The sequence below is a fragment of the Patagioenas fasciata genome, chromosome 5, assembly GCF_037038585.1.
Source record: "Patagioenas fasciata isolate bPatFas1 chromosome 5, bPatFas1.hap1, whole genome shotgun sequence".
In the NCBI taxonomy this organism is placed as follows: Eukaryota; Metazoa; Chordata; class Aves; order Columbiformes; family Columbidae; genus Patagioenas; species Patagioenas fasciata.
Window position 1 is genome coordinate 11,882,200 of NC_092524.1, and position 27,797 is coordinate 11,909,996.

General features: G+C 41.9%; 1 protein-coding gene across 4 annotated transcripts in view; it reads left to right on the top strand.

Moving 5' to 3' along the window:
• The window catches only part of SCUBE2 (signal peptide, CUB domain and EGF like domain containing 2), a 45,609-nt gene extending 21,874 nt beyond the window's left edge, over nt 1–23,735 (top strand). For 3 of the 4 annotated variants that reach the window (XM_065839724.2, XM_065839723.2, XM_071808917.1), the window contains 10 exons: nt 509–595; nt 1,275–1,379; nt 2,483–2,638; nt 3,003–3,206; nt 11,796–11,963; nt 15,076–15,237; nt 16,425–16,622; nt 17,189–17,341; nt 18,476–18,555; nt 19,412–23,735. In XM_065839724.2, coding sequence (XP_065695796.1) covers nt 509–595; nt 1,275–1,379; nt 2,483–2,638; nt 3,003–3,206; nt 11,796–11,963; nt 15,076–15,237; nt 16,425–16,622; nt 17,189–17,341; nt 18,476–18,555; nt 19,412–19,564 — 1,466 coding nt within the window. In that variant the 3' untranslated portion in view covers nt 19,565–23,735. The remainder of the gene's footprint in view (nt 1–508; nt 596–1,274; nt 1,380–2,482; nt 2,639–3,002; nt 3,207–11,795; nt 11,964–15,075; nt 15,238–16,424; nt 16,623–17,188; nt 17,342–18,475; nt 18,556–19,411) is intronic. The other variant, XM_065839722.2, reaches the window with a different exon arrangement.
• Nucleotides 23,736–27,797: the final 4,062 nt, after the last annotated feature.

Consider the following 27,797-nt stretch of genomic DNA (forward strand, 5'->3'; position numbering starts at 1 on the left):
AGGAGTAGACAATCAACAGGGGCCTTTCTTTCACTATAGATAAAGGGCTATATCCAGAAAGCCCCCCTTTATTTTACAACCAATCTACCCTCAGATTCTCTCCTCATGACAACTGTCTTTTGGAAGCTGGGGAGGACGGGGCAGAATTCTCCGTGCTCCCTGGGCCATTCCTTAATTGGCCTTGAGAGCTGCTGCTGAATGGGGTGAAGGCATTCCAGCCCTGCGTGGGGCCGGGGGTTTTGCCTGCGCAGCCCCTCCGCCCCACAGGACACAGCGCACAGACGCAGCCAGTCCTTATAGACAGATGCTGCTTTTCTTCCTGAACCCTTTAAATTGCTTAGAAAGAGACAGCCTCCAATGTGGAGTATTTTATGAACAACATTACAGGAGAAAGGTGAAGGTAATGATGCTGATCACCAAATTAAAAATGTGTTTTATACTACAGGAGTCTTCAGTCTGTGCACAGTGCCTGTCTCTTTACTCTCTGTCTGTATGGTCTCTCTGTTAGGAACACAAGATGCCTACAGCCTCACCTGTGGCAGGTCATCTCAGCTTAAGAAAAAGCAGCAAAATACAAATGCATCCAGCTGGCTGGGTAAATCACTAGATTTACTGTTGCATGATTTGACTGATTTCTTTTACTAGGTAACTGCGAAATAAGGATGTTTCTGTTGACTTTGTTTTCCCTCTCCGTTATGCTTCATCTGTTTTTTCTTCCTTGTGATTAGAGTTCATGATTACTACAGGAAATTCTGCTTTTACTACTTCATCAACATTACTCAAACTAAAACTTAAGAAGGAGAGGAGCAATGGTCAGTAGTAAAATAAACAGCTAGGCCAGGAGCATTATTCCTCCTTCTTAGATATCCAAACCAGACAGTAATGACAACATACAATATGTTTAGGTTTAGCTGTTGGACAGTAAAGTTTAAAAAGCATTTCAGGTTGAATAGATAAGAGATGCTATTTTATACAGACATTAACTACTTTCTGAACTGGCTTGGGGTATCTCCTTAAAATTCAGCTAACCTTTGTTTGATTTACCCAATAGCAGATCTGGACTTAATCTCATTCTTTTTCTACTTTTTCTTTTTTGATGAAATCTAACATACTTTGTTCCAATTCCAGTTGTGAGCCAGCTTCACAGCAGAAGGGAGCTGGCATCTCTAGGTTTTCTGTGATGACTGCTTTTTTGCTTTGTATCAGCATTATGATGTGACATTTGGGTTATCTATTCGTTTTTAAAAATAACATGTCATTGTTTCTTCCTGAAGATACTTCAGCCATCAAGATAAGCGTAACTTTTAAATTAAATGAAGGAAAATGTAGTTTGAAAAAAACTGAGATGTTTCAAGAAGGTCTGGAAAAGATTATACCAGGTATGAATATAAAAATGCAGGTAAGCAGGTTAGAGCCATAGCTCAGGGGTTACTAATTGCTTTCCTGATACGAAATACATCATAAGCGAAGCATAGAGGGACTGCATACTTTCTGCTCTTCACATGTCCTCACACTCCTTCCCAGCCATCATTCTTGCAATAGTTATTTCAGATCACAGGACTTCCCTGTGACAACCTTACAGTCTTGATAGGAAAGCCCTTCTCCTTTTCCGTTTGTACCACTGCCAAAAAAATTCTCAGCAAAACCAACCATATTTTTCATTCTCTTGATTTCTTCCTTTCCTTTCTTTCTCTATCCCTTCTTTCTGTTCTTTATTTTCTCACCTGCTCCTTACTGTCTGATGCCTCAGTGAAGTGTCTCCTGACCTTTTATGTTGACTCTGTTGCCAAAGGGTTATTCCTCTTTTCTCTTCCTTTTATACTTCAGCAGCCCCAGATGGACACAGTGAGGTCAGCTCTTCCATCTGTTCCAAGGCAGAAAGTATAGCCTGGGAATTTACAAAGCCAGCAGAAAATGAGGAGGAGTACATTAAACACACAGACACACACCACACAACAAACAAAAAGCCACCAGGGGCTAGGGGAAGAAGTCACTAACAATATGATCAATCAGCACGTCAGTTTGGTTGCCCTTAGAAGAGCAACAGTGAGAAACTACACTAGATGCTCAATGAAGAGTTGTATACTCCAGAACCAGTATTATTCCGGGTGTTTTCTGTAACTAAATCTTGTTTCCTCATTGAAACCTTAAAAATGGTCTCCAAGTGTCCTGCGTACACAACCACTGCTTAGTTTAAACACCATTGTAAGCTAACCAATTTTTCACAGGTTCACGTGAGTGCCAAATTTTTGCCCTCAAGTAGCCTGCCTGGTGCAGGCAGCATCATGCTTTTCAGATGTGTCGCATGGTGCAAAGGGAATTCGTGAGAACCTGCTGGCAAAAGCCAGGGGGAGCGGGCTGGGCACTGAATTGTGCCTCAGACCCACTGCAGCGCCACAGTCTCATCCCAGCTGTATGGGATGATGTATGTTCCATGACATAGCTGGCCAAGCTGTTGCTTCCTTTAATTCTGTTCATACAGAGAGACATAATTCCATAATGGAGAGCTTCCACTATGTAAACCTAACGTGCAGCTCTGGCAAGAAAGTTCATGGAGCCCTCAGTAGACTGACAGCGACTAGAGAAATTTTTATCACTGCGGACTTTGAGCTTGAAACGAGCCGAAAGGAGGTGACAGGTTGGTTGGAATATAATCCAAGGTGCGGTTTGAAGCTTCTTGCCATTTGCTCCTTAATTTCTGTATTTTTCACTTCTATCTGTATGCAAAATGATAATAAAAAGTATCTCCTGTTTTGCAATGACTTTTACTGTTTAAAAAAGGCTGAGGGGGTGGGGGTAGTTTCAAATATCAAAGAGCTGCCCATAGATTAAAGTCTTGTGGTCTGATTAATTTTCTTCTGACTTGGAGGTGTTTTCCTTAAGGATTTCAGACTTGTTCACAGAAATTGCTTTCTCAGTGGTTTGCACTGGTTGGTCTTTTGAATTAGGTGGATTTTTGTGCATGGTCACTTATAGCAGCTTTCATCCTCATTACTTTTCAGACACATGTGATGTACGCTGTGCTCGGAAAAAGACTGAAAAGAGGTTCCGTAAAACCATTCGAACCCTGCGGAAAACAGTCAACAGGGACCAGTTCCGTGTTCGTGTCTCTGGCATGGACCATGAAGTGGCCAGAAAGTCTCTCAAGCTATCAGAGCCGCAGCAGTCCTGTGGTGTAGGACAGATGCACATGGGTAACCGATGTGGTAAGTAAATGTAAATTAGGAACAAACCATCATGTGTGTTTTACTGGTTTGCTCAGGTCTGGTAAGCTTGGGGGGGATCACGGGATGCTTGTCCAGGAGAGAGGAGGGCTGCGTGTGAAGAAGTAGGGGCTCCTGTTTGTGCTACTGACATGTGCCCCTCCATGTATTTATTGTTGGTAATCAGTGTGTTACAGAGTAGAACAAGAGCTCAGTGCTTTGTTGTGGCTGATGCGCAGCCTACAGTAAGCTCAAAGGAAGAAAATGTGGCCATAACATCAGGCACCAAAGGCCTTGACATCACCAGTGTTATTTTTAAGACTACATCTAGTATCTAGTGTAACACTGTGTTTCTGAACTTGTGAACATTTCATCCCTTCCTTGTTCCAAAGAAAAGGCTGAACAGAATTTGATGCAGTCACATTCTCTTTGCTGATTAAGCTCTGAGTCTCAGAGAATCTTCATGACAGAGTTATAAATTCATGGAGAATAGGTGTTTTATAGGCCAGTATGGAGAAAAGTCTTAATTATCATGGCACTGGAGGGCACCACCATAATGCAGCCCATACTAAATGCTTCCAAAGCACGGAAGTTAAGGAGAGAGGTCAGATGTTATCTTAACGGGGGCCTAACAACCGTGACGGCTAATTCGGCTGCATGGGGTAAGCAGCATGTAGGTGGTTTTGTGAAGCAGCTAGCCTTTAAAATGGCTGTCAGACTGAATTAGTATATCTTCCAGCAGCAACCCATTCAGCCACAGAATACATTTTCCAACCTAGTTTTGCTAACTCTGGAAAAACTTGGATTCGTAGAATATAAAAATGAATTGGTGGTGTTTAAAACATCTGTGCGAGCAAGCAGACTAGGGAATTACTCAGGAATTTTGTTGGATAAAGCTGTAAGCTTTTTTCTTTTTTTTTTCTTTTGTAACATTGTAATAAGACTGAAAAACTTCAGAAAGCTCACCAAGATGAGTTTGCGTGGATGTTTTCGAGATGTTGTGTTGGATGCTTGAGGAAGGCTTTGAAAAACTGTCAGGGTCCATTGTACGGAGCACAGTATAGTTTTCAAGCCATGTATGATTTCAACTGGAAAAACCAGCAATGAGTAAGCTAGAAAGACTGCAAGTAGATAAGGCAATGTGAGTTACAGTTAGGAACTGGAATAACAAAGACATTTTTTGATTTTTTTTGGTAGCTGTGGAACCAGTTTCATTTCTCATTACAAATGAGCAGCATACCTGACATTTCTGTGCTAGTTCAGAGAGAAAGATGGCTTTGGGAGAATGCCTGGAAAACTCTTTGGTATGGTGAGCACAAATAGTCTGTCCTTGGTTGAAACAGACATTGAGCATATGAAGACAAATGTTTAGAAGAACAACTTGGAAAAGTCAAACCTTTTCTGTTGCTGAATTGGTGCCACAGGTTGCTCTAGACATCTGAACAGGTACTGCTGTGAGCAGTGGAAGCAGTAAGTTATGACTCGCTGTGGGTCTCATGGCTTATGGTTTGATTTGCTTGTGTCTGAAGAGGCGCAATGCCTAAATCAATCTTCCTTTCTTCAGCTGAACTATTCAGGCCATATCCTTGTGTAGATCTGCTGTGATCAAGCAGGAGGTGGAACTTGCACCACGGCCTTTTGCTTGCATGGACTTTAAGAAGGTTTCTCTCCTCTATTTGCATGTTCCCTACATATTTACATTAAGTGTACAGAAACTTAGTACCTTTGAAGCCTCTTTGCATCCTTGGTCAAACTACTGGAAGTTGAACAGAACATTTACTGGCTGCTGAGGGGACATAAAAGCACACACAGAGGCAGTGTTGTTATGTACGCCTCATTTCCTTAGAAAAAGCTGATTGTCCCAGTGTGTTTGGTGAAGGCAGCACTGGGTGGCTGCTGCTGCTGCTTTGACTGAAGGTCAGGAGCTGAGAAACAGATTGGAGAGAAGAGAATGGAGTGGGAACAGTGTGGAAGAGGAAGAAGCTAGTGCAGGGATGTATGTGGGAGAGTCAGGATTGTTGTGCTTCCTTTGTTTTGATCTGATTTTTTTTTGCAGAGCTGACAAAAACTTCTGGGCAGGTGTAGGGTCCTGCTTTTCTAGACATGCTCATGATTCTGGGGAGAAAGTGACTCCATAGCAAGAGATACAAGGTCAGCAGATGGATTCAGTGCAGGTGGTGGATGTGGTCTCTGGGCAGGCAGAGAACTTTGGCAAAGGGCTTTCACTCGTCTGACCAGCTGAGCAGGAAGGAACATTCTTAGAACGCAGAATGGTTGCATGTGTGTCTCTGCTGTTCTTAAAACAGCTGTTGATACTAAAAGGGAAGTGCCGGTTCTGAGGGGCAGTGTATTTTATTTCAAGTTTGCTGTTTAATGTACAGTTCTGTTTGGGATTTTCTGATGCTTTAAAGGTTCAAGTGTCACATTTGTCTACCTTGTTATGTGTGAGCTCTACAGCAATGAATAAGTGTATTTAGCATTGGCTCACATTGATTAATTCCTGTGAATGGCTTCCAAAGAACAACCAGCGGTAGGTCTCTACTAATGTATATCACAGGAAATGCATATAGCAAAATGGAATTTTCATCAGTGTTCCCAGAGATTCTCATAGCAAGACTGTGATCTTTCCACACTGAAGTAAATCTTATGGTAAAAAACCCCCATGCATATGAATGGCAGTGCTTCAAGACTAGATGAACCATCTGAGGATGCTGGAAATGCTGCATCCTTCTTGGAAAGGAGATTTGTCCTGGGGAGAATGTAGTTTCATTCACTAACCTGACACAACATATTCATTCTCCAGTATGAGCTAGACTTTAGACAGATTTAATAGCCAAAGACCAACTGTTGAAATACTAGAAATTCCTTATAAGAATCTGATTTACCAGAAACCTCCATATTGGAAGAGACGAAGTTCATATCTGTTGGGACCCTATTGCCCTCAAGCACTTTCCACTGAGGGAGAAACAAGCAATTTAGCTGCTTTTTCTACTGGTTAAAACTCCATCATACCTTGATCACATCCCACTGAGTTGAAAGTGCACCTTGCCTGTTCCATTGGTTGTGTTTTTTTTTTTTTTTGTGTTGGATGCATGAATACTTTTAAGAGAGGGAAGAAGGCAATGAAAAGCACTGTTCCCTGCAACTGCTGTATAAAAGGATGTGTGAACATGCCCTTGCTGCACAGTAGTCACAAGTGGATTCATCCAAAGAGCTGTCACTTCAGAGAACAGTAAAGACGAGCTGCTCTGGGATAGGCACTGCTCTGATGTAAATGCTGAGCAGCTTTATCTTGTGTGGGAGGGATTGATGCATTTCATTGCTCAGCATTCAGCAGTTTTGTCCCTTTAGTTCTGAGGATGCAAATAAAATATTAACATTTCATATAAAATGATGAGCCGCATCTCAACATTTAGCTGTGGTATGATACTGGATACTGACATTGTAAAAGTATGAGAAATATTTAAAAATAAAAGCAAAGTGCTGCCTGTCTTTGCAGTTGTTAAAATTAATAGTTGTGTTATACAACAGAGAATGAAATGTTGTGGGTTTTTGGTTCTGTTGTGGTTTTTTTTTGGTTGTTGTTTATATTTTTGTTTGGTTTTCTGTGTTTTTAGGTTTGTTTGTTTGTGGGTTTTTGTTTGTTTGTTTTTATTACAATTTTATGAAAATCTGACAAGAAGAAATGAATTATCAAATGGCAGAATGGGTGCTATTTTTCTGCTAACCTGCTTGCTCTGACAACCATAGATCTAAGACATAAATCCTTAGGATGCATAACCATCTCATGTGACCTAAATGTGTGAACCACTAGAACACAATAACTTCAAGGATGCTGCTTCAGAATCAATTTGCATCAGTTGTTGGTGATTTTCCTTATAAAGTCAAGGCATCGTTCTTAAGAAAATGGTGAATTGGTGGATCATGACCTCCTTTATGAGGTTCACCTTCTCAGCCACTGAGATACTACAGCATTTGTCTATAGGAGCAAATGCTCAAAGGCTAATGTGTTGAAAAGAGGGGAAGAGCCTTTAAGTGTCTTTGTAACTGTTAATCCTGGTTCCCTGTGGTCCCTTCTTTCCCCTCCCCAGCCCCTCCTTTCTTCTTGTTTTTGCATCAGAAAAGCTTTCACTTTTTTTCTTTAAAACAGCTGCATGAGACTCAAGACTGGGTTTTTAATGGGTATTGAAGACAAACAAAGACAGTGGCTGCAGAAATGAAGTCTACTAGAAGCAATTGGTTCTTTTGTTCTTTTGGAGAAAAACAATCAGGTTTCTGAAAAAAGAGCAAAGCCAAGCCAGTGGAATTCTGATTTAATGGCATTATTTGCAAATCTTCAGATCTTGTTTCGACTGGGTATTTCCCATGTGTCAGATGGGACCAGGCAGTTTCTAGCTTTGTGAAAATGAAGCTCAAACTTATTTGGTTTCATTTAAACAGAAGACAGGAAAAGTTTGAACTATTAGAGGGTGGGGTTTTGTGGTGGGTTTTTTTGTTTGTTTGTGTTTTTGTTGTTGTTGTTTTTCTCTAGAGAGCATCTGTTTGTATCATCCTAATTTTGGGCGCAGTCCTGTGGATTTCCATGCGATGATTTCCGTGTTGACATGATGTCCTTATAACTAATGTTACTACAACTGAACCTAGCACCAAGTCTGTTTGTTACTCTAGATTGGGCCCTTGTGAGTGCTATGAGCTCTTGAACAGGCTTTCCTCCTTACCCTTGCTCTGTGCTCCAGTAGCATTAGATGGGGTTCCTGCATTTGGAACATCTCTAGGTGGAAGATGGAGAGGAACTAGGAGCAGTTTACGGGGAATGTGTTTGTGGATCGAATTGTCTGGACACTTGTACTACTTCAAAAATCTTGGTTTGATGTAGTCGTGTGAAGAAACCGATTTATTTAAGAGCCTGAGGCATTAAAGCTTGTGCATCGCTTAGTGTAATTTTAATATTTGCATTGAATAATGAGTATTCATTAGACTATAAATAGCTAAATCTGTGTCTGGATGTATTTACCTCTTTTCTCATATGCACATAGGATCTATTAAGGCTTGAAGTGTTTGGTGCGTCTCAGAAGTCATAGTGGGGGAAAGATAGGGTTATGCATTTTTCTAGGCAGTGCAATATTTCAAATTGAATTTTTCCAATCTCTGTATTTTATATACTTCATAAACTTAATCCAGAGTTTCTTGGTTTTTTTTCAGGTCTCACTGATTTCAAATTGAGCATGAATGCTTAACAGCCCTGAGAATAAGATTCATTATTAAATGTAGTAATGTCAGGTATGAATATGTGTGGAGTACCCTCACAGGCCTGTGCTCCAGCCAGGCCTAGTCTCTCCAGTTCCAGGAAGCAACACCACGTATGCTACTTCATATATCAGTGACCTCTGTTGTCAAAGCAGCTCGTGTTCCCCTCTCCTGCTCTGTGATAATGATGTGAAGCCATTTCTGAGCAGAGAATGGACAGCCCTTTCCTTACTAGGGTGGTGGTGTCCTGTGAACCCAAACCCCATGGACACACAGAACAAGCCCATTGCTCATCTGGCTGGACTCCCCTCTCAGCCTGGGTTGTCTCCAGCAATATGCCGTTGCCCAAACAGATGTTTTTGGGCAGCGGTTTGTCCTGAAGGAGCTAGGTAGTCATCACATAGCTTTCTCTCCGTGTTTGGGACAACCTGTCCTCTGCCTTTGCAGTTGATCCTTTTCTTTCTCCACGCAAGTTCACGACTGCAGGTGCCACACTGTACACAACTTCTTCAGCTGGTTTTGCACACCCTATTATACTGGTGGTAGCTAGTTGGACTTAATTTTTTTTTTTTTTTTACAGTTTTCTTTTTGTTGTTGCCAACTTTTAGGAAAATCAAAATGAAATACTTGAATTGATTGTTATAGAACAAATTAATTTTTTTTTTTTTTTTTGGCCAAGGTTGACTTTTTACGCAGTTCCTGCCTTTCACTGTCTCAGCCCTGTGTTTCTTCTGTGGGCTCTGTCACAGGCATAGCCTACTGTCCTGCTGACCTGTCACAGGCATTCCTGCTCATCCTTGGGGCAGCCGCTGCAAGTGGAAGACAAGGGGGAAGCGGGGCCTGAAGCATGTGAAGTGTAGTTCTGGTACAGCTTAATGGACCCGAGATTAACACAAAGCAAAGTCAAAACCAACTGCCAGCCTGTCCTGACAGTTCATCAGCTCTAATACTTGTGTAAACATAGTGTTTGTATCACCTTGCACTTTATCTAGTAGTCTAGCTGCTGATCCCCTAATTTGGCTTTGAACCCACAGACACAAAGTGTTAGCGGCATGATATTTTTTCTTGTTGCTAGACAGCTGAAGTGTGGGAATGTACTATGATGGCAAATGAAAAAGTTGTGGTTTGTACCCTAATAAAACTTAATAGGATGAGGAAAGACAAATAACTTGGGACTCTTGCCCCAGTACTCAGAATCCTGGAAAATAAAGATTGGCTGGAGCTCACAGTGTGTCTCAATGTGGAGGGAAGGCACAGAAACAGACCATCGGATGCTCCTGCCCTATCTAAGAATACCCCATGTTAAGGATCTTGCTGATGTTTGAGGAGATTTTTTAAAGTTTACTTCCTCAATGCAAATTTTCAAAAATTAGACACTTTGCTAACTAACCCTGGAAAATTTAGTTTTATTCCACAGGGAGCTCTACAGTTTTACAACCTGCAGTTTCAAGGCAAGTAAGGTGGAGATGATAAAGCTGCCAAGAGAGATCTGATGGGATAAGTTCTCAAATGTGGAATTTTCACTTAAGTCATGTGTTTGGTTCCTGCCTAGGACAGGTTTCCTTTGAGCTCTGTTAACCGACTTACTGTTATGCTGAACTCTGAACAAGTTCAGGAAACCCGAAGTACAGTTTTAAGGTTGAATTTGTACGATTTTACACATGTCAATGTAAAGTAGCCTGTTCAAAACAAAAACAAAGCAAAAATGCACATACTCTTCCAATGCAAAACCAAAGAAGCCTGAACTTGACGTAGGATTAAAATGAAGGGAAAAATGCAGTTTAAGGGGAGACAGCAGAGTGCAAATAGCCTCTATTGAGACTACTGACAGTCCTGATTTTTCATGGAGCCATAGAGTTTTTGAGGGAAGGAGATTTGTGCTGGTCTTTCCTTTGCCTCTGGGTTTCTGAAGTCAGTAGCCACTTCTCAAAATCACCTTTACTAACCTGGATTGTCTTTCCTTGTCATGGAACTGTAAATAGTATTCTTTCCTTACCTTATTAGGAGTGCTGCAATGAAAGCCTTAATTCATTCATGTTTGTTGAGTTGCACAAAGAGTACAGAGATGAGTGTTCTGTAGAAATGTTTATAAAATGAAGAAAGGCTTGAAAAGTGTGGGAGTAAGTGAATGTGTGTCCTTATGAAAGCAGAAGTGATGTGTGGTGGAAAAAGTTAAAACCGAGACCTAAGACTATCTCCTTTCTCACTACTTTTCATTGATAATCTACAGAGCGTTGCTTAACCTGCTTATTTTATTTTTAAGCTAAGGAGGAACACTCACTATTCCACTCAGTTTATCAACCATAAACAAAATTCTTCATCATTGATCATGACCGGTAGTTAATGCCCTGCTTGTTGTTAGTCATATATCCTGAAATGAAGCCAAGGCCAATTTAACTTCCTAACAAAACAGCTATTCACTGAATGATTTATTTCAGCTATAAACTAAAACTAACAGTTTATTATTGTAACAGGTCTTTAAAAGGACAGAATTTTTCAGCACAGCTGAACAACTGCAACAGTATTTTGTGCCTTTCAGAGCAAGGTAATCATTAAATTCTGGCACTGAAATCAGTTCTTTTGTGAAAAGCTTGAAGGACGGAATTTTTCTGAGATACCCCTAAATATTCCCGGGCTTCTTAGATAATATTGAGGTGTATGTTTGAGTAAAATCTGTCAGATTTAGTTAATGCTGTCTATGCACCATAGAGAACACAGCAATCCAGTGCACAGATAATCATTATTCAAGATCCAGTATCAGAAAAATGGCAAGAATATTTCTCCTTTAAAAGTCTTTGGGGCACATATAATGTTTAGTTAGAAAATTTGCACATTTACGGGTTGTGCTTGATGTTACTGAATTGTGTGAAAACCCTAATGGTTATGAAGTATGAATATTCAGTAATTAAGATTAAAATACTTGTAGAAATCTGGAAGTACATTTTTGGCATGTTAGTACTAAATTATTTCATTTGCGAGGGGTCCAAGAGTTCTTTAGCTAGAAAGCAGAGATAATCACTACATAATTGCATTGTACAGATTAACAGGGAGTACTGGACAGGCCTAGTGCCCAGAGTAGGCTTGCAACAAGGTGTGAAATCCATTCCAGCTCATAAAAGAGCTCACCAGCACCAGAGGTTACCAGTGCCTGTTTCAGTTTTAGGGGGTATGTTGCATGGATTAAGCTCTGTCTGTTGGTCACGTTCAGTTCTGAAACCCTGTGTTCCACTTCCCAAACAAAGAGAAGAGCACTTCCACCATGGGGTTTCAGGTCCTGTCCAGGCTCATTAATGTACCTTCACCTACAATATACAGGTTGAAACAGGTGTGGTATTCCTCTTCCAGATCAGTGCTCACCGGGTGAATATTCTCCTGATGGCTTCAAACCCTGTCTACCATGTCCCCTTGGAACCTACCAGCCTGAAGCTGGGAGAGTATCCTGCTTTCCCTGTGGAGGAGGTCTAACAACGAGACATAGCAGTGCATCCTTCTTTCAGGACTGTGAGACCAAAGGTAAGGTCAAGATTTATTTGACGAACTGTACTGCTCTGAGGCAAAAGTAATTGCTGCTGCTTCTGCAAGTGGGGCATTCAAAGAATGGCCATTCTCCTTTCAAGGATCTCTCCTTCCAAGGCTCTCACAGTTGCCTGGCCTGGCCGCAAGGAAACTCAGTAAAGCCTCACTTCTTTTTATAACTGGCTTTTATACAAGCCTTGAAGAAGGGTTAGGAGATACATGGAAGTTGGTCAGTGAAGTCACTGATCTGCAAAGAGTCATAGAAAGGAACACCAGGGAGAAAAATGAAGTCGCAATAAAAATATCAAGACCAGCATGCCTTATTTCGGGTTTGTGCACCGCAGCAACATAAAAATGCGAAGGAGGGAATTCCAGTCCTCAAGTATAACTAAGAAAATAGTTTCTTCATGTTCATAATGAGAAACTGGCTTGGATGGCTTGGAATATACCTAAAAAGTTAGCAATTCCACTTAAACCTGCAGCCTCTAAACCTCATCCCACTGGAGCTGCCATGCAATAAACTCCCAAGGTTTTCCTCGCAGGACTGAAAACCAGGTGGGGATCATATCTTTAAAAATAAAGGAATTTTGTTAGCACCTTAGTTTCTAAGATGTAAAAAGCTGAAGGACACCTATGAAGTTGCCTTTGAAAACACTGATAAAAATATGTGTCCATGGAGAGAGAGGATATATTAATTGATATAATGGTTTGCTCAGTGTCTTAAAGTGTGGGTAAGAGAACATTGCTTTTTATCAAAATCACCTGAGGAAAAAGTGTGAATAGAAAATATATTACCGTAGAGTAGAAATAAGGGATAGAAATAAGGTCCCAATGCAAACATTTGGTGGTGGTTTAGATTAAGAGATCTCTCTAGTGTTAGTTAAGATATGTTTACTATTGAGAATTGCAACCTAATAGAATAATCTTGCAGTATGGTTGCAGAATTAATATTACTGGTAATAATGTGATAGCTAATAGAGTTCTTCAGTGAAGAATCACTGAATCCATACTGTTTTTTTCATACTTAATTTTGCAAAGTTAAAGCACTAAAAATTGGTTATAAACCATGGATCAAGATAAGAAGAACTGATTTCAGTTTTATTTAACATAAACAAAAACAGGTCTATAAATAAGAGACCCCATCTGGAATATTGTGTCCAGTTCTGGGCCCCTCAGTTCAAGAAGGACAGGGAACTGCTGGAGAGGGTCCAGCGTAGGGCAACAAAGATGATTAAGGGAGTGGAGCATCTCCCTTATGAAGAAAGGCTGAGGGAGCTGGGGCTCTTTAGTTTGGAGAAGAGGAGACTGAGGGATGACCTTATTAATGTTTATAAATATATAAAGGGTGAGTGCCACGAGGATGGAGTCAGGCTCTTCTCAGTGGCAAACAATGATAGGACAAGGGGCAATGGGATCAAGCTGGAACACAAGAGGTTCCACTTAAATTTGAGAAAGAACTTCTTCTCAGTGAGGGTAACAGAGCACTGGAACAGGCTACCCAGGGAGGTTGTGGAGTCTCCTTCCCTGGAGACATTCAAAGCCCGCCTGGACACCTTCCTGTGCGACCTCACCTAGGCGTTCCTGCTCCAGCAGGGGGATTGGACTAGATGATCTTTTGAGGTCCCTTCCAATCCCAAACATACTGTGATACTGTGATACTGTGATAAGGTTCAGTGCTCAAATTAGAGTGATGATTAAAGGAATTTTTTGTATTAACTGGAATGAAGAGCTCAGGGATTTGCCTGTGGAAGAGGCCACATAAGACATGGAATCACAGATGCAAGAACTATTTGGAACTTGTGTCTGAAGCATTTGGATTGGGCGGGTGGAGCGTGTAGGGGAGGGCTCCAGGCTGAACCAGCTGAATCCAAAGCTCAACAAGACCAGAGTTATTTGAGAGTAAGCAGAGCTTAAAGGGGATGGAAAAAATGGACTGTGCAGCACAGAAAACTACATTTTACAGGCAAGGTAGTAAATTATTTTGATGTTGAGCTGGGAGCTGTAAAGTTGCCAAATGAGGTAAAAAGAATAGGAAAATACTTTAATTTTTTTTTAGTCCCACAAGGAAAAAGAATCAAGACGGTGATGGAGTTAAGAGCAAAGATAAGATATGGCTGATGGTCTTGACTGCTTACTGTCAGGTTTCAGTACAGATAATGATGGGCATAGATGCAGATTAGATAAGAAAAATCCAATTAAAAGAAGTGTATTACAGACGTAAGCAAAGGTGTTTGGGGTCCTGTGTTCTCAGATTGCAATGAAGGAAGAAAATCTTCCTGTCCGCATGCAGGGAATTAGAAAAAAAGTTGTAAGTGTGCTAGAAAAGGACTTTTTTTTCTCTGTGCCTGTCTATCTCATGTCTAAACCTTCCATAAAATCTGTTATACTTATGAAAGAGTTTGTGTGTTGGAGTGGGGTGAAGAGCACCTCCTTGCTTTGGTGGAGCAGGAGGTGCTGTCAGCAAGCCCTGTGAGGGTTGTAGCTTGTGAGTCCAGCTAACAGGACAACTGGTGTGACGTGATGAAATAAGGCAGCAGCAGATCTGGTGGAGGTGGCTGTACCCTGAGTCATGGCCTGTTGTTGCCAGACAGTGTGTGATCACGACAGAAGAAGTTGATAAACAAGTTTAGACACTAGTCCTGATGCATGGTGCCACTTGTAGAGTACCAGGGTCTTTCTCATCTGCTTGTGATGAGCTCACTAGGATGCAGCAGCAGTGTACATGCTGCCAGTGCACATCAACTGGCAGGAAAGAAAGGTTTAGGTAGTGTTTCTACATATTAATCATCTTCCAAGTCAAATGTCAGTGGCAAGACCAATTGGTAACACGTTATTCTGGTCAGTGACACAAAATCATGTGGTATACTCACTTCCCCATACCTTTCATTACTGCTTCTACACAGAACCACTCTATAGTGTTGAATTTGGGATATTTGAACTTCCACAAAGTGATCTGATAACTTAAAATATTTTAATTTACCTCTGCGTTATTACCCTCGTAGTTTATGAATTTGGCATTTCAGTTATTGAAATTATAATAAATCCTATAGAAATGCATAAAGTCATATTCTGATATTTAAACCGTGCTGCATATTTAATTGCTCTCCAGTTCAGTGTTCACCTGGCCATTTTTATAATACCACAACTCATCGGTGTATTCGCTGCACAGTTGGGACATACCAGCCTGAGTTTGGACAAAATTACTGCATTTCATGCCCTGGAAACACCACTACCGATTTTGATGGATCAACAAACGTAACACAGTGCAAAAGTAAGTATAGCAAGATGGTTTTGATGATCTGTTACAAATGAAAAGACTGGACCATTTTAATATTCACAGTGGCCCTAAGGGTAAAATTTAGCTTTGCTCCAGGGAGCTTGGAGAGAAGCAGTGCTGTTGTTCCTCTTTTGCTGCCTGCCTGCATCTCATCCCACATGGCTTACTGAGGTCCATGAGAGACCATTTCTGCAGGGTGGTTCCATCATTCTTGTTAAGGTAAAGTGATGATTGTTTTGCCAGCTGGTGCTGGGTCTCTCTAGTTCTTGCTATTAAATCTTTTTCCCCATGATAGAGCAGACAGAGTTCATGTTCTCAGCACCCTGATTTCTTTCTCTTCTATTAAAAGGAATAGAAGTTCGCTCACAAAACTTTATAGTTCTGGTAACCATTTCTTCTTCATAACAACCTTTGAAAGCCAGTTACAAAGAGAGCCACTGTTCTAGATTATGGTAGTTGTAGTGTGGGAAGCTCAGGGTAAATTAAAGGGGAAAAATGGTGGGTAGAGAGGCAACTGCTCAGAAGAACCTCTGGAAACACATACACACAGACAAACATACACACACGCATACATAGAAATACATTTCTGGAAACTACATGTCTCTCAAATGCTCCATTCCCTGGGCATGTCCATACCCACACATCACTGTTACAGTGCTGTAGTGCCCAGACCCTTATGCCACACAGATGTGGGGACCACAGGATCCTGCGCTGGGGTTCACCCTCTCTTACTGCCAGTGTGCAGAGCAAAAGCTGCTGTGCTCCCTGGGTTGTACTGCTGCAGGCATGGTGCCTGAGCAGACTACCACAGACTCCAGTTAGACTTCAGCTGGTGCTTCTATAAACCCGTTCTGTCTGGAACAAGCAAGTGGAGCATCCTTGCTTGAGCATTTTTATGTACTCTTACACCTGCCTTGCTGCTTGCCTGTTCCTTGGTTGATGCACTCGCTGCGTTACCAGGGACTAGTCTGAATTGTTATGTCTCAGCATTGGTTAAAACACAAAGGCAGAAGCAGGCAGCAGTGTGAAGTGAAGCTGGCAAAGAGAACTGTAGCAGCATCAGATGGGAAGAGAAAAGTTTGTGTGTCTGTCGCCCATGTACCGTTTCTAACAGTGACTGTAGAAAGAGCTGGAGGGTGACCTCACTTTGCCTAGTCCTGCACACTCTGTTGCTCTTTCAGATAGGCACTGTGGAGGTGAACTGGGAGATTACACAGGATATATTGAATCACCAAACTATCCTGGGGACTACCCTGCAAACAGTGAGTGTACTTGGAATATTAACCCACCGCCAAAGCGCCGTATTCTCATTGTGGTTCCGGAAATATTTCTACCAATAGAAGATGAGTGTGGAGACTACCTGGTGATGCGAAAAAGCTGTAAGTCTGAAATATCTGCTGAAGCACATGGCAAAACAGGTTTCTCACATGCATTGCTGTTTACATAAACTACATGCAGCCTGGCTGGCCTCTACTTGAGAGCAGAAAGTTCTTTAAATGAAAAATTGAGAAATTGTGTTTGGTAGTGCTGCTCCATAGGTTCAGGTGAAGTAAGGGTGCAAGGCTATGATGTTTCAGTGAACTCTGAAAGAAATATCATCAAGAAGGGATAGATGGTTCCAGCTAACTAGTCATGAATTACGCTAAGCAATTCTAGCTTGGGTTAGGGAAGAGGAGATGCTTGCTAGTCCCTACAAGTGACTGATGTGTGAATAAACAGGTTCAGTTTCTAGTATAAGCATGTCTGTCAAACAGTAAATGTGTTTTTTAAGAAAGATAAATATATTCCTTGACCAATAAATCACTAGTGGATGGCCTGCCACATTTTGAGGAGTTTCCTTAACACTAGCAAGCATTTCTCGTCATGGTAGTTTAACTTATTTTGTGATTGTTCATTAATATGAAGCACTATCAGATAACTGCCTATTATGTGTTTTCTTTGAAAGCTTCTTCCAACTCAGTGACCACGTACGAGACCTGCCAAACCTATGAACGCCCTATAGCTTTCACTTCTAGGTCTAAGAAGTTGTGGATCCAGTTCAAGTCGAATGAAGGGAACAGTGCCAAAGGATTCCAAATTCCTTATGTAACGTATGATGGTAAGCGGATGTGAGCAGCTGAGCTGATGTGGACTAGTGCAGCTGCAGCGGTGCAGAACTCCTTGTGGGCTCCTTGACCCCATTAAGCAGCAGGGTAACCCAGCACTCTCAGCATAGTCACACTGAGACCACTTCCAGTAGCTGCTTCCATTTAAAGCTAGTTTAAGGAATTCTGCATTGCGCTGCAGTCTTAAGTGCCACTGTATTTCCAGTCTTCCACAGACCTAAACAAAGACCTGGGATTCTGAGCTCCAGCCTCCAAAATGTAGAGCTCAGAGACAGAATCTGGGTTTTATGCATTTTTGTGCCTTCCCAGTTCTGAGTTGCTTCAGGTGGCAGCAGGGAACTGTTAGGAACTGGGCAAAGCCAAAGTGCCTCTGACTTACTGTGTTGCTGCTATAATCTGTGATCTCATACCAGATAGCAAAATACCTATCTAGAAAAGAAGCTTAAGGGCAAGAGTTTCACCCTATCCTTGTCAGAGTCACCAGGAGTGAAACTGGAACTAAGGCTTTGCACTTCGGCATAAGTGATGCAAGAATGATATGGCACATTTCTGTTCACACTGGATTAATTGCAAAGGAGTCATCCTTGCTGTGGTCTGCAAAGTTTTGTCAACAGAGGATTTTTTTCAGGGGATCAGGGGAGACCTCTCCTTTTGAGGCATTTCAAATTTTGATTGACTAGGTGTTTGCCTTTTAAGAAAGCTTCCTCTTACCTATTTTTTCTTTTTTTATTTTCTTTTTTCCTTTTTTTTTTTTTTCCTCCTCTTCTCACTGTAGAAAGAAGTCACAAGTTGTGGGTATTCACAGATGAGTTTCTGCAGTGCGGTCACTTTGAAACGGGCTACTTGGTTACAGTATGCTCTACAACCCCAGGCACATTATGATTTCTTTTGTTTTTGACAGATTGATGCTGAGCAGCTCAGCAGAGTACACTGTTTTCACAATAAACAGTACTTTTAGTTTCTTTACAGAAGAGTATTTCGAATATTTTTTGACTGCTAATATGAGGGCCAAGTACCCCTGGTTCTTTTGGGGTAGAACGTCTAACTATTGCATGTGTAACCAAGAGAGGTATTGAGTATGTAAGTGAAGTGAACCTGCAAATGACTCTCTTGTGTATTCCCCATAGAGGATTACCAAGAACTAATAGAAGACATTGTTCGGGATGGTAGACTTTATGCGTCTGAAAATCATCAAGAAATACTTAAGGTATATTCCTTCCACTAAACATGTTGGTTTTGATTGAAAATGACACTGTTTTATGGTGGTGAGATTGCATCCTTCTCCACATCAGATCTGCTTCTTGGTGCACTAGACACATGCTGCTTCAGAGAAGCAGGATGAATCCAGCACAGCCTGATTGTGCAGAGCAATGGATGTGAGACCCTTTGTCCAGGGGGATTAAAGGTGGATCAGATCTACTAGGAAACTCTATGGTGATGGTAGCCCCTTGAGCCTCACATAAATTGTGCAGGAAGGAATCAGTGGGGCAAACTGAGGCACATGGCATTTAATCTGTTTGGTCCTGCCATTTGTAGCCTGGAGATTAGCAAGGGCTTTTCCTCCCTGTGTAACAAAAAAAATCTCTTTGTGGATTTAGAATCATAAAATCATAGAATAGTTTGGGTTGGAAGGGATATTTAAAGGCCATCTAGTCCAACTCCCCTGCAATGATCATTTTGACTGATTTGCCTTCTCTGACTTCAGTTAGGGGACAGTTACAAGGGCAAGTTGAGAGGATGTCATGCCAAGCGAACCTTTCTTCGCTGAATATCAGATTCAGTGTTTGCTTCTTTTGTGGGTTTTGGTGTTGATTATTTTTTGTTTGTTTGTTTGCTGTTCTTGTTTGAAGTATAAGGAGGGGAGAAATCCTGGTGCCACCGATTATAAATGCGAAACTCCAGTGATTTCCCTGTGGCCTCAATGTCAGCCTTGATCCACTAGTTTCTGAGGCCCTGAAGCACTAGTACTTGAAAAGTAAAGTGTAAAAAGTAAAACACCCATAATCTTTTATGACTCTAACTCCTCTGTGGAATTACTGTAAAATCCGTTTTCCTTTTTCTAGGACAAGAAACTGATAAAAGCGTTGTTTGATGTGTTGGCGCATCCACAGAACTACTTCAAGTACACAGCCCAAGAGTCAAGAGAGATGTTCCCAAGATCCTTCATTCGGCTGCTGCGCTCTAAAGTTTCCAGATTTTTGAGGCCTTACAAATAGTTGGCACTGTACTTCAAAAAACTGACCAGCCCTGGCCATGCACAGAGGGGTTGTGGTAGGTGGGGCTGCTTTCTGTGTTACACACACTGGCAGAGAAACTCCAGGGAAATTGCCAGCTCCGTTCTTGGCAGAGTTTGGCTTTCTTAGCTAATATAAATATTTTGATGAACAGAATTTTGATTCCTTTCCAGATAATACCTTTTGAGTACCACAGATACTTCATGGGTCTCTGAATTGAGTGGTGCCAAACAGAAGTTTGTAAAGTTCTGCCCTGTTGCTTCATCAGTAACTCTTAAAGCTAATGACGACAGACAGGCTAAGTAGTGTGGTTTAGGATGAACTCTGGGCTACCATTAATACATGTTACCTCAAGAAACCTGGGTTCATGTTTGGTCTCACTGAAAGTGAGAACAAGATTGATGTTCCTCTTAACTTTTGCTATGCAGGAAATACAGAGGTAAGATTGAAGTAGTTTTAGTTTGAACCAGTGAGTCCAAGAATTGCACAAGGTGTAATTTTTCTCTGAACTACATGTTGTATGAGGTATACAGAGAAATAAGCAAAAGGTTGAATATTAGTTTGAATGCTCTGGGTCTTGATCACACTGTGTTCATGCTAATGACCTGTTGACTTAAATTGACTGATACACAAAAAGAGACCCTGACCTGCTGGACTCTTCCACTTTGGGCTGACTGCAAATGTTACAACAAAGCAGATTCGTTATTAAAACCCAGTGCTCTCTCCCTGTGCATAGGCCTGGGACAGCATGAGGTGTTGGCTCTTCCAAGTAGTATAAAACGGTGTCCTCTGAGCACCTAGAGTTGAACACACAAGCCCAATTTTAAATGCAGGCTTTGCATATATTATATTCTTGCACATTACGATTTAAACCTGTATAAGGCTCTTAAATGAGCCTTAACTCTTACGTTCCTTAACCTGTCTGAGCACCTTGCAATGGCCTTGTTGAGCAGAGAACAACTGCTTTCCCTGTCTTGCTGGAGAGAAGTAGATGTACAAAGATATTCCTCAACCAGAATGTGGCCACAAAAGTCATCTATGGCAAAATGCTGCTCAAGATTCCCGAAATCTGGGTCCTTTTCCTCAGGTTGTGTTTCTTACAGGAGAGAAGGCTATTCTGAAAGAGCCTGTAGGGAGCACTGTGTTGATGAAAATGTTTTTGTTGTCTCAGTGCTTTTCTTCCCACACTAAAATTGAATCACTGTCCTCTGACCACACAAACTGTTTCATGGGTGTAATGTATTTTTTGGGTGTTCTGTACTAAAGGGAGATGGCTGCAGTTCCACTCATCTGGAGATGGACTTACAACCTCCATCATTCGGTGACTGGCAGCACTGAGCAGTGCAGGGGGGACCAGTCTTCCTCTGTGTGCCCCCTTAGGAAAGGTACTGAAATTCTGCTGTGTAGCCAGAACGAATGCTCCCTTTCCTAGGATGTGGAGTCAGATCTCCCCGGGGTTCATTGCATCGGTATGTGGTATTTAACTGTTCTATGTGAATAATACCATGTCCATAATGTGACAGATGAAACTCTCATCAACAACAGGGGTCTGAATCTGTTCCCTGCACTGTTAGGAGCAAATGAAACTGCCAAGCGCAGCCTTGCTGAACTGTCACGCCGTGGCAGCCCTGTTTGGTGGCATGTGAGGCAGTGCAGCCTGTCCTGTGGTGAGGACACAGTTTGATCATGGTGTGATGGGAAGGGGCAGTGACCTCAGGCCACAGCTGGGAGCAGAACCTCTCAGGATGGGGTGATGTGATGCTGTGTTCCCCTTGCTACTGCCCAGAAGAGTTGTGGTGGTCTGGGCAGAGGAGGGAAATGGCTTGTGTTGCTGCCAAGTGGGAGAACGGTCCCTTGGCTGGCGGTACTGAGGCTCCTGCTCCAGCTCAAGAGCTGCAGGTGGGTTCCTGTGGCAGGGTGGTGAGTGCTGGTTCCATGAACAGGGCTGCCAGGCCTGGAGCAAAGGGGAGAAAACAGGATCTTTGAGGAGGAGGGATGCAGGGGGGCAATGAGCAGAACAAAAGGAAAGGTCCTCGTGCATTCCTGGCTGGTGTGCATCATGCTGAGCAGGGGCTGTGATGCCTTGGTGGGGAGACAAGACAGGAGTTATCTGGAAGAAGGTATGAAGCAGTGTGATCAATGAGAAGAATGGCTAAGAGATGCCAAAATAATAGGAAGGGTGGTGAGACAGGTGTGTTATGTCTATGGTAAAGTGCACTGTTGTGGTGAGATCCCAGGAAGGTATTTCAAGATAGTTTCCCTCTGGTTGCACAGCCCCTACCTCTCTGCTGTTTGTGGCTTCCTGTGCCGGATGCCATGTGTCAGTGAGTTGCAATGACCCACCAACCATCTCTATGTGGCGATGGAGCTCTTTTAAATGGGTGAGATGCTGCAGATCTGCTCGGGGTGCATGGGCAAGTTAGAGACATGTTGGTGGGGCACTGGGAGGAGAGGACCTTGGTGTGCCAGCTTCTGGGCCAAGCCCAGCAGAGCAGCTTTGCTGTGATCTGTGTGCTCTCTGCCACAGGAAACAACCCAGTTCTTGCTGTATTTCCCCACTCAGAAGGCTGCAGATCTGAACAGTTCTGTTTTGTGTTGCTGAACGACACATGAATCAGAGTGATGGGTTTCAACAACAGTTCAAGAAAACAAAAGTTGTGAAACATCCATATATTTTTAATGGATTAAATTGGGATTTCATGCTCTGTGCATGAGTTACTGATGTGAGCTCTGGGTTCATTGCGCTGCACCTCGTCTCACAGGCAGTTCTGCACGGCTGCTCCGGGACCAGAGCCTTGCCTTTGGTCTGTGCACTGGGTCTCAGCTTTGCTCCTCCATCATCCCTGTGTGCACAGGCCATTCCCATGGTGTCTGTGGAAGGAGAGGAGTGTGTCAGTGCACAGGCCTGGGCTGAGGAGAAAAACCTTACCCTTCCTTTTGCTCCACAGCCCTGTTAGTTTTCTACATAAAAAGTAAATGACTCGGAAGCACTTCTGTTACCCTTGATCTAACACTATGAATCAAAATTTCCCCTTTTACTGTGGATCCTGTGTGTGCAGTAAAGAGTGAAGAGGGAATTTTTTGCCATCTTAAATTTTGGGAGAAGTGATAACTGTTGCAGAACATTCTAACACTTGGCATTGTATCTTCATAGCGATGGTAGTGGCTCTGCAGAAATGTTAATTTCTACTTTCTGTGTGGTTGTAGACGAATGTTATATTTTGGCAACAAATGATTCAAAAAGTGTTTAACCTTATAAAACAGAATTTAACTTTTGAAATAATGACTAGTGTTAACTGGATGACTTAATGTCACCTTCATAAGCATAAGGATCTTTTTCATGATTATAAATTAATGTAAAATGTTTCAGACTGTTACTCTTAATAAGAGAAATAAACCAGTGAACTTTTAGTTGCATGAAAACCTTGGGTACTATTATTAGTTGTCTTTGCTATACTAAATAACAGTTTTGTGACAAAATTAATGGTTGTGTAGCAAGTTATCTCACATCTGATAGACTTTATCCTGGGAACACCTGCTTACTTTACAATTCTGTTTCATGTAATGTATTATTAGCCTGCATCTATACTCATAAAGATAGAATGCTTCATACATTTAGTGATGCACAGATTTCTGGCTAGTATAATATCAGAATTATCCTGGTAATAATTCTAATAATTATGCTAAAAATATCTCCTATATGATGAGCTGGAGTCAATTGGCCTATTGTAAGCAGCTATATGAAGACAGAATAAACTACTTAAAGTAACTTCAAAGTATTTTATTACTTTGTAGATGAATCTGAATTTTTTGTTAAAAAAAAAAAAGACACCAAAAAAAAGAACAACCCCCAAACCTCCTTGTTTGAACTTAAAAATAATAAACCAAAAAAAACCCCAACAAAGTAAAAACCTGTGTTAAGACACAAGTTCCCAGAATATTTTTAAGATTACACCACAGTTTCATGAGAGCTTTTCATTAAATCCACTGATTTAATTTCTTAAAATTAAAAAATAGGATTAGGTCATGGGAAATTATAAACGAGTTGGTCTAAAGTAATTTTTAATACTGTTGCTCTGTATTTGTTTCTGTGATGTTGCATTGAGATTATTAGTTGTAGTCAATATATCAAACTTCTATAAAAATAATCCAATTATCTTCTCCTTCATTTATTCAATTGTTTTTTTGACCCTTACCTTTCTTTCATCATAGTGACAAGGACTGATTTGTATCAAACTGAATGTAACTATCCAGCTTTATTTGATGCAGTTTTGGAAGATACAACTGTATTAATTCACTTGTCACCTGGAAAAAATCTGACATTGGTTTATATGGAAAAGAGAGCAAAGTAAATGACATACAGGAATACAGAGGTCATGGCAAAGTATGATAACTACAGGAAAATCACAGCAGAAACTGTGTTTTTCTTATTTCTTCCCGATATTGTGGATGCTGCCACAGTGGTTGCAGTGATGGACACGTGAGCACTCAGATACCCTCTGGGGCAGGGAATGTCAATATGAACTATCTCGTGAACTCCCTGAGCAGTGGGAGCTGAAATTCTGACTGGGACTTTTGGGTCTTTACATACCAGAAATAAGTCATATCAGAATATAGAGAGCAAGACTTGAAGCTTATTTAAATCTGGGGAGTCGGAAGAGGTCTGATACAGGTAAGAAGGAAGGAATGGTATTACAATAATCCTTAGAAAGAGGATGCAAGGGTCGTGGTCCACAAATATTTCTGAATTAAATAAACTTTAATGCAAATGCTTTTTCTATCACACATATAGATGACATCCTGTAAATGCAATAGATGCTGACTGTAAAACCTGTCACAACTAAAATGTACATATACTTCCTATCTTCCTTCTAATGGTGCTCTGTTCAAACATCGCTTGTGCAAGGCTGCTGCTAGAGGAGACAGACAACCACTTCTTAAAGAACTTGAGCCAAATTCAGGTTCGAGTACAAATAGTTTTGTTTCTAGACATCCCTGGAACTGACCTGTCCTACAACACACTTTACTACTGCCCATATAGTTTGAGCAGTTCTTTTGCTCATAGGCAGATTTTCACCCTCTGTTGTGGAGCTCTGCACTTCATGGTGTGCGTTCTGCCATCGCTGTGGAACATCCGTGAGCAGGGATGCAAATATAACACCTGTGGGGAAAACAGGAGGAGTTAATGCATTCAGGAGACAGATTCCAGTCTCAGAAGCTAAGTTCATCTGGTTTTCTAAACTATCTTATTAAACCGCTTTAAGTGTTGAAAAAAAAAGAATCTTTCTCAGTTTAAATATACATTTCAGTGCAGCTGTTGCTCTGATTAAACATATTTTGAATAGTGGCAGTTTTTTGAAGTCCATGTAGCAAAACCTGTTCAGTACACAATGAAAAACATAGGTAAGAAAACACAAACTTGAAATATTTTCCCTCATTGAACGTGTGTATAAATATAGAATTCACTAAGGAAACTCTCATACTGGCTAGCTGCTAAACTTGATCTAAAGCAACTGAAGCCTCTTTTTCTCACTGGGAAGTTTATTCAATAGGCAATGTAGACTTACAAACCTGGATATTAATCATCTGCCGTGACATTTCCCATCTGTGTTGATTCTAGGGATCACAAAATAAGGGGTTCATGGTTTTAATCAGAGAAAAGTTGCTCTGGAAGGTAAAATATTCTGAAGTTATCACTTGAAATGCAGTTTGTTGTTTAATAGTTCTTTTTTCAAGTGTTTTGTGTTATACCAAGAACACTACAAACATCTGTGAAACACCTATGTACAGAGCAAGTTTACGCTTAACTACATTTAGAGAAATCTTTATCTTTTATTCTAGAGTCAAATATAACAGTGGTAGCCTGAATGTGGGGTTTTGTGCTTTTTTTCCCTGCTTGCTGTGTGAGAAAAAATGTAAGAAAATACTAAGCATGGACAGGAGCCTTGATGTGAGTTGGATAGAGAATCTCTATCTGGAAATAAGTTCAGGAGATGGACAAGTGTAGAGGTATGTCAAATACACACATATATGGGGGTGTGTGTGTATATGTATTATGTATTTGACAATAAGATAACCATATGTGCAACAGCTGTCATGAAAGGAAAATGCAAAAAATATACATCTTGAGCAGAAAAAGTGCGTGGAAGTTTTAAAAAAGCAGCAAGCTGGCCCAGGATGTAAACTTGGGAGGACTGGGATGCTGGGCAGGGTGGGCACAGTGGGCTCTACTCATGGGTGCCAGCGCAGAGCCACGAAAATGATTAAGGGATATAAAGGGTGAGTGTCACAAGGATGGAGCCAGGCTCTTCTCAGTGACAACCAACAAGGGGTAATGGGTTCAAATTGGAACACAAGAGGTTTCACTTAAATTTGAGAAGAAACTTCTTCTCAGTAAGGGTAACAGACACTGGAACAGGCTGCCCAGGGAGGTTGTGGAGTCTCCTTCTCTGGAGACATTCAAAACCCACCTGGATGTCTTCCTGTGTAACCTCATCTAGGTGTTCCTGCTCCAGCAGGCGGATTGGACTGGATGATCTTTTAAGGTCCCTTCCAATCCCTAACATTCTGTGATTCCATGTGTCTGGTGGGGAGCAGAGCATACTCAGGATGAGACAAAGAATTCTTGGGAGTTGGGAGCCTTAGAGGGGTGTAAAAGGGTTGGCAGGGCAGAAAGCAGGCAGCAAGGGGTGAGGACATCACGGGGCACTTGGTGCTGGCCAGCATTACTGGTGAGGAGCCTGCTGGTTCGGGGGCTGCTGTAGGACCTGCAAGGCTGGGCATAATTTGCAGTTTTCTGTGTCCATCTACATGCTCCGAAAACACCAGGAAAGAGTTGGAGTTAGGCAAAAGAGCAAATGAGGCTTCAAACACACCTCACATCTGCATTTCTAGGTACCGAAAGTCCTTTAGTTGTGCACTGTTTGCTGTCAGTGTGGTGCGTCAGGGAGCCATGGAGTTTGCTCTGGATTTAGAGGCAGAGGTTGAGAGCTGCTGGTCACTGTTCTAGCACTGGCATCTGCCTCACACCCTCTTTGTCTGTAGCTACATGTCCCATCACCAGTTGGAAGACCTGTTGCAAAACGCCAGCTCAGTTGGCTTCTGGAGGTGCTGCCTGGAGCCATGCATAGCAGTTTGGGGTAAGAGAGGGGATAATGATTTTTCTGGGGTCAATGTGGAAATTAAGAAAGCAATCCAGAAAACAGGGAATTTGGCATCTGTGTGTCCAGCAGATAAGCCTGACTGTGACACAACCCTGCTCATGAATTTGGGTGGCCCCCAGTTTGCTGTTACTGATGTAGCGGTGGTGTGAAGGAGAGGTTGTGTGGAAAAACTGTGAGGTACCAGAACTTGCAGAAAAGTGCTCAGGGGGCTTGTCTGGCTTACATAACATAACTACTGCGCCCCGGCTCTCATAGGTGCTAATTCTCTCAGCAAACTTACAAAAATAAAACCTTGAAAAGGCTCATCCATGCTGAGAACAGCAACTTCATTCAGTGGAAGGAGGAAGCTTAGCTCTAGGAACTGAACACTCAACACTGCAGGCATTGCTGTCTTCCTCGGCTGGTCCAGCAAGCACCTCAGCCAGGGTCTGTGGCACGAGAGGGGTGGATGCAGCAGTGCTGAAATAAGCTCATTACAAATACCTGTCCCAGCTCTGTCAGAACACGTGTCCAACTTGACTATTTGCTGTTGCAGTGGATAACAAAGGCCCATAGTTCTCTGTCACAGCAGGATGTGTTTCCACATGCAGTAATAGAGAAGAAAAATCTGATGCAGAAGATGGTCTGGCTTAGGGGTGCTGTGGGTAGGTGCTCTGGCACACCTTCAGATAAGAGGCTGGAACCTTGTCCCTCCCTCAGACACCTCACAGGATCCGTTCTTCCTTGCCATATTAGAGACGAGCTCAAATAAAGAGATTTTTGAGGATCTGGGGAGCTGTGATAATGAGGCATAGATTGTGATGGCCTCCATGAAGCTGCTGTTCCTGGGGCTGTTGGCAGACCACAGGTCTCTGTTACCTGCCCTGGCTGCACGGTCTGGGGCTGTGCCAATGCAGTGGGGTATCAGCTGTGGGGCTCCCCACGAGAGGGCAGCACGTGGCCCTAAGAAATTTAAAAAAGCTGTTGAAATCCCTGCTGACAAACAGTGAAAGGTTTTGGCTTGGTCTTCTGTAACAGGAGGCTTAAGTCAAAGAGCCTGCTGAAACTTGAGG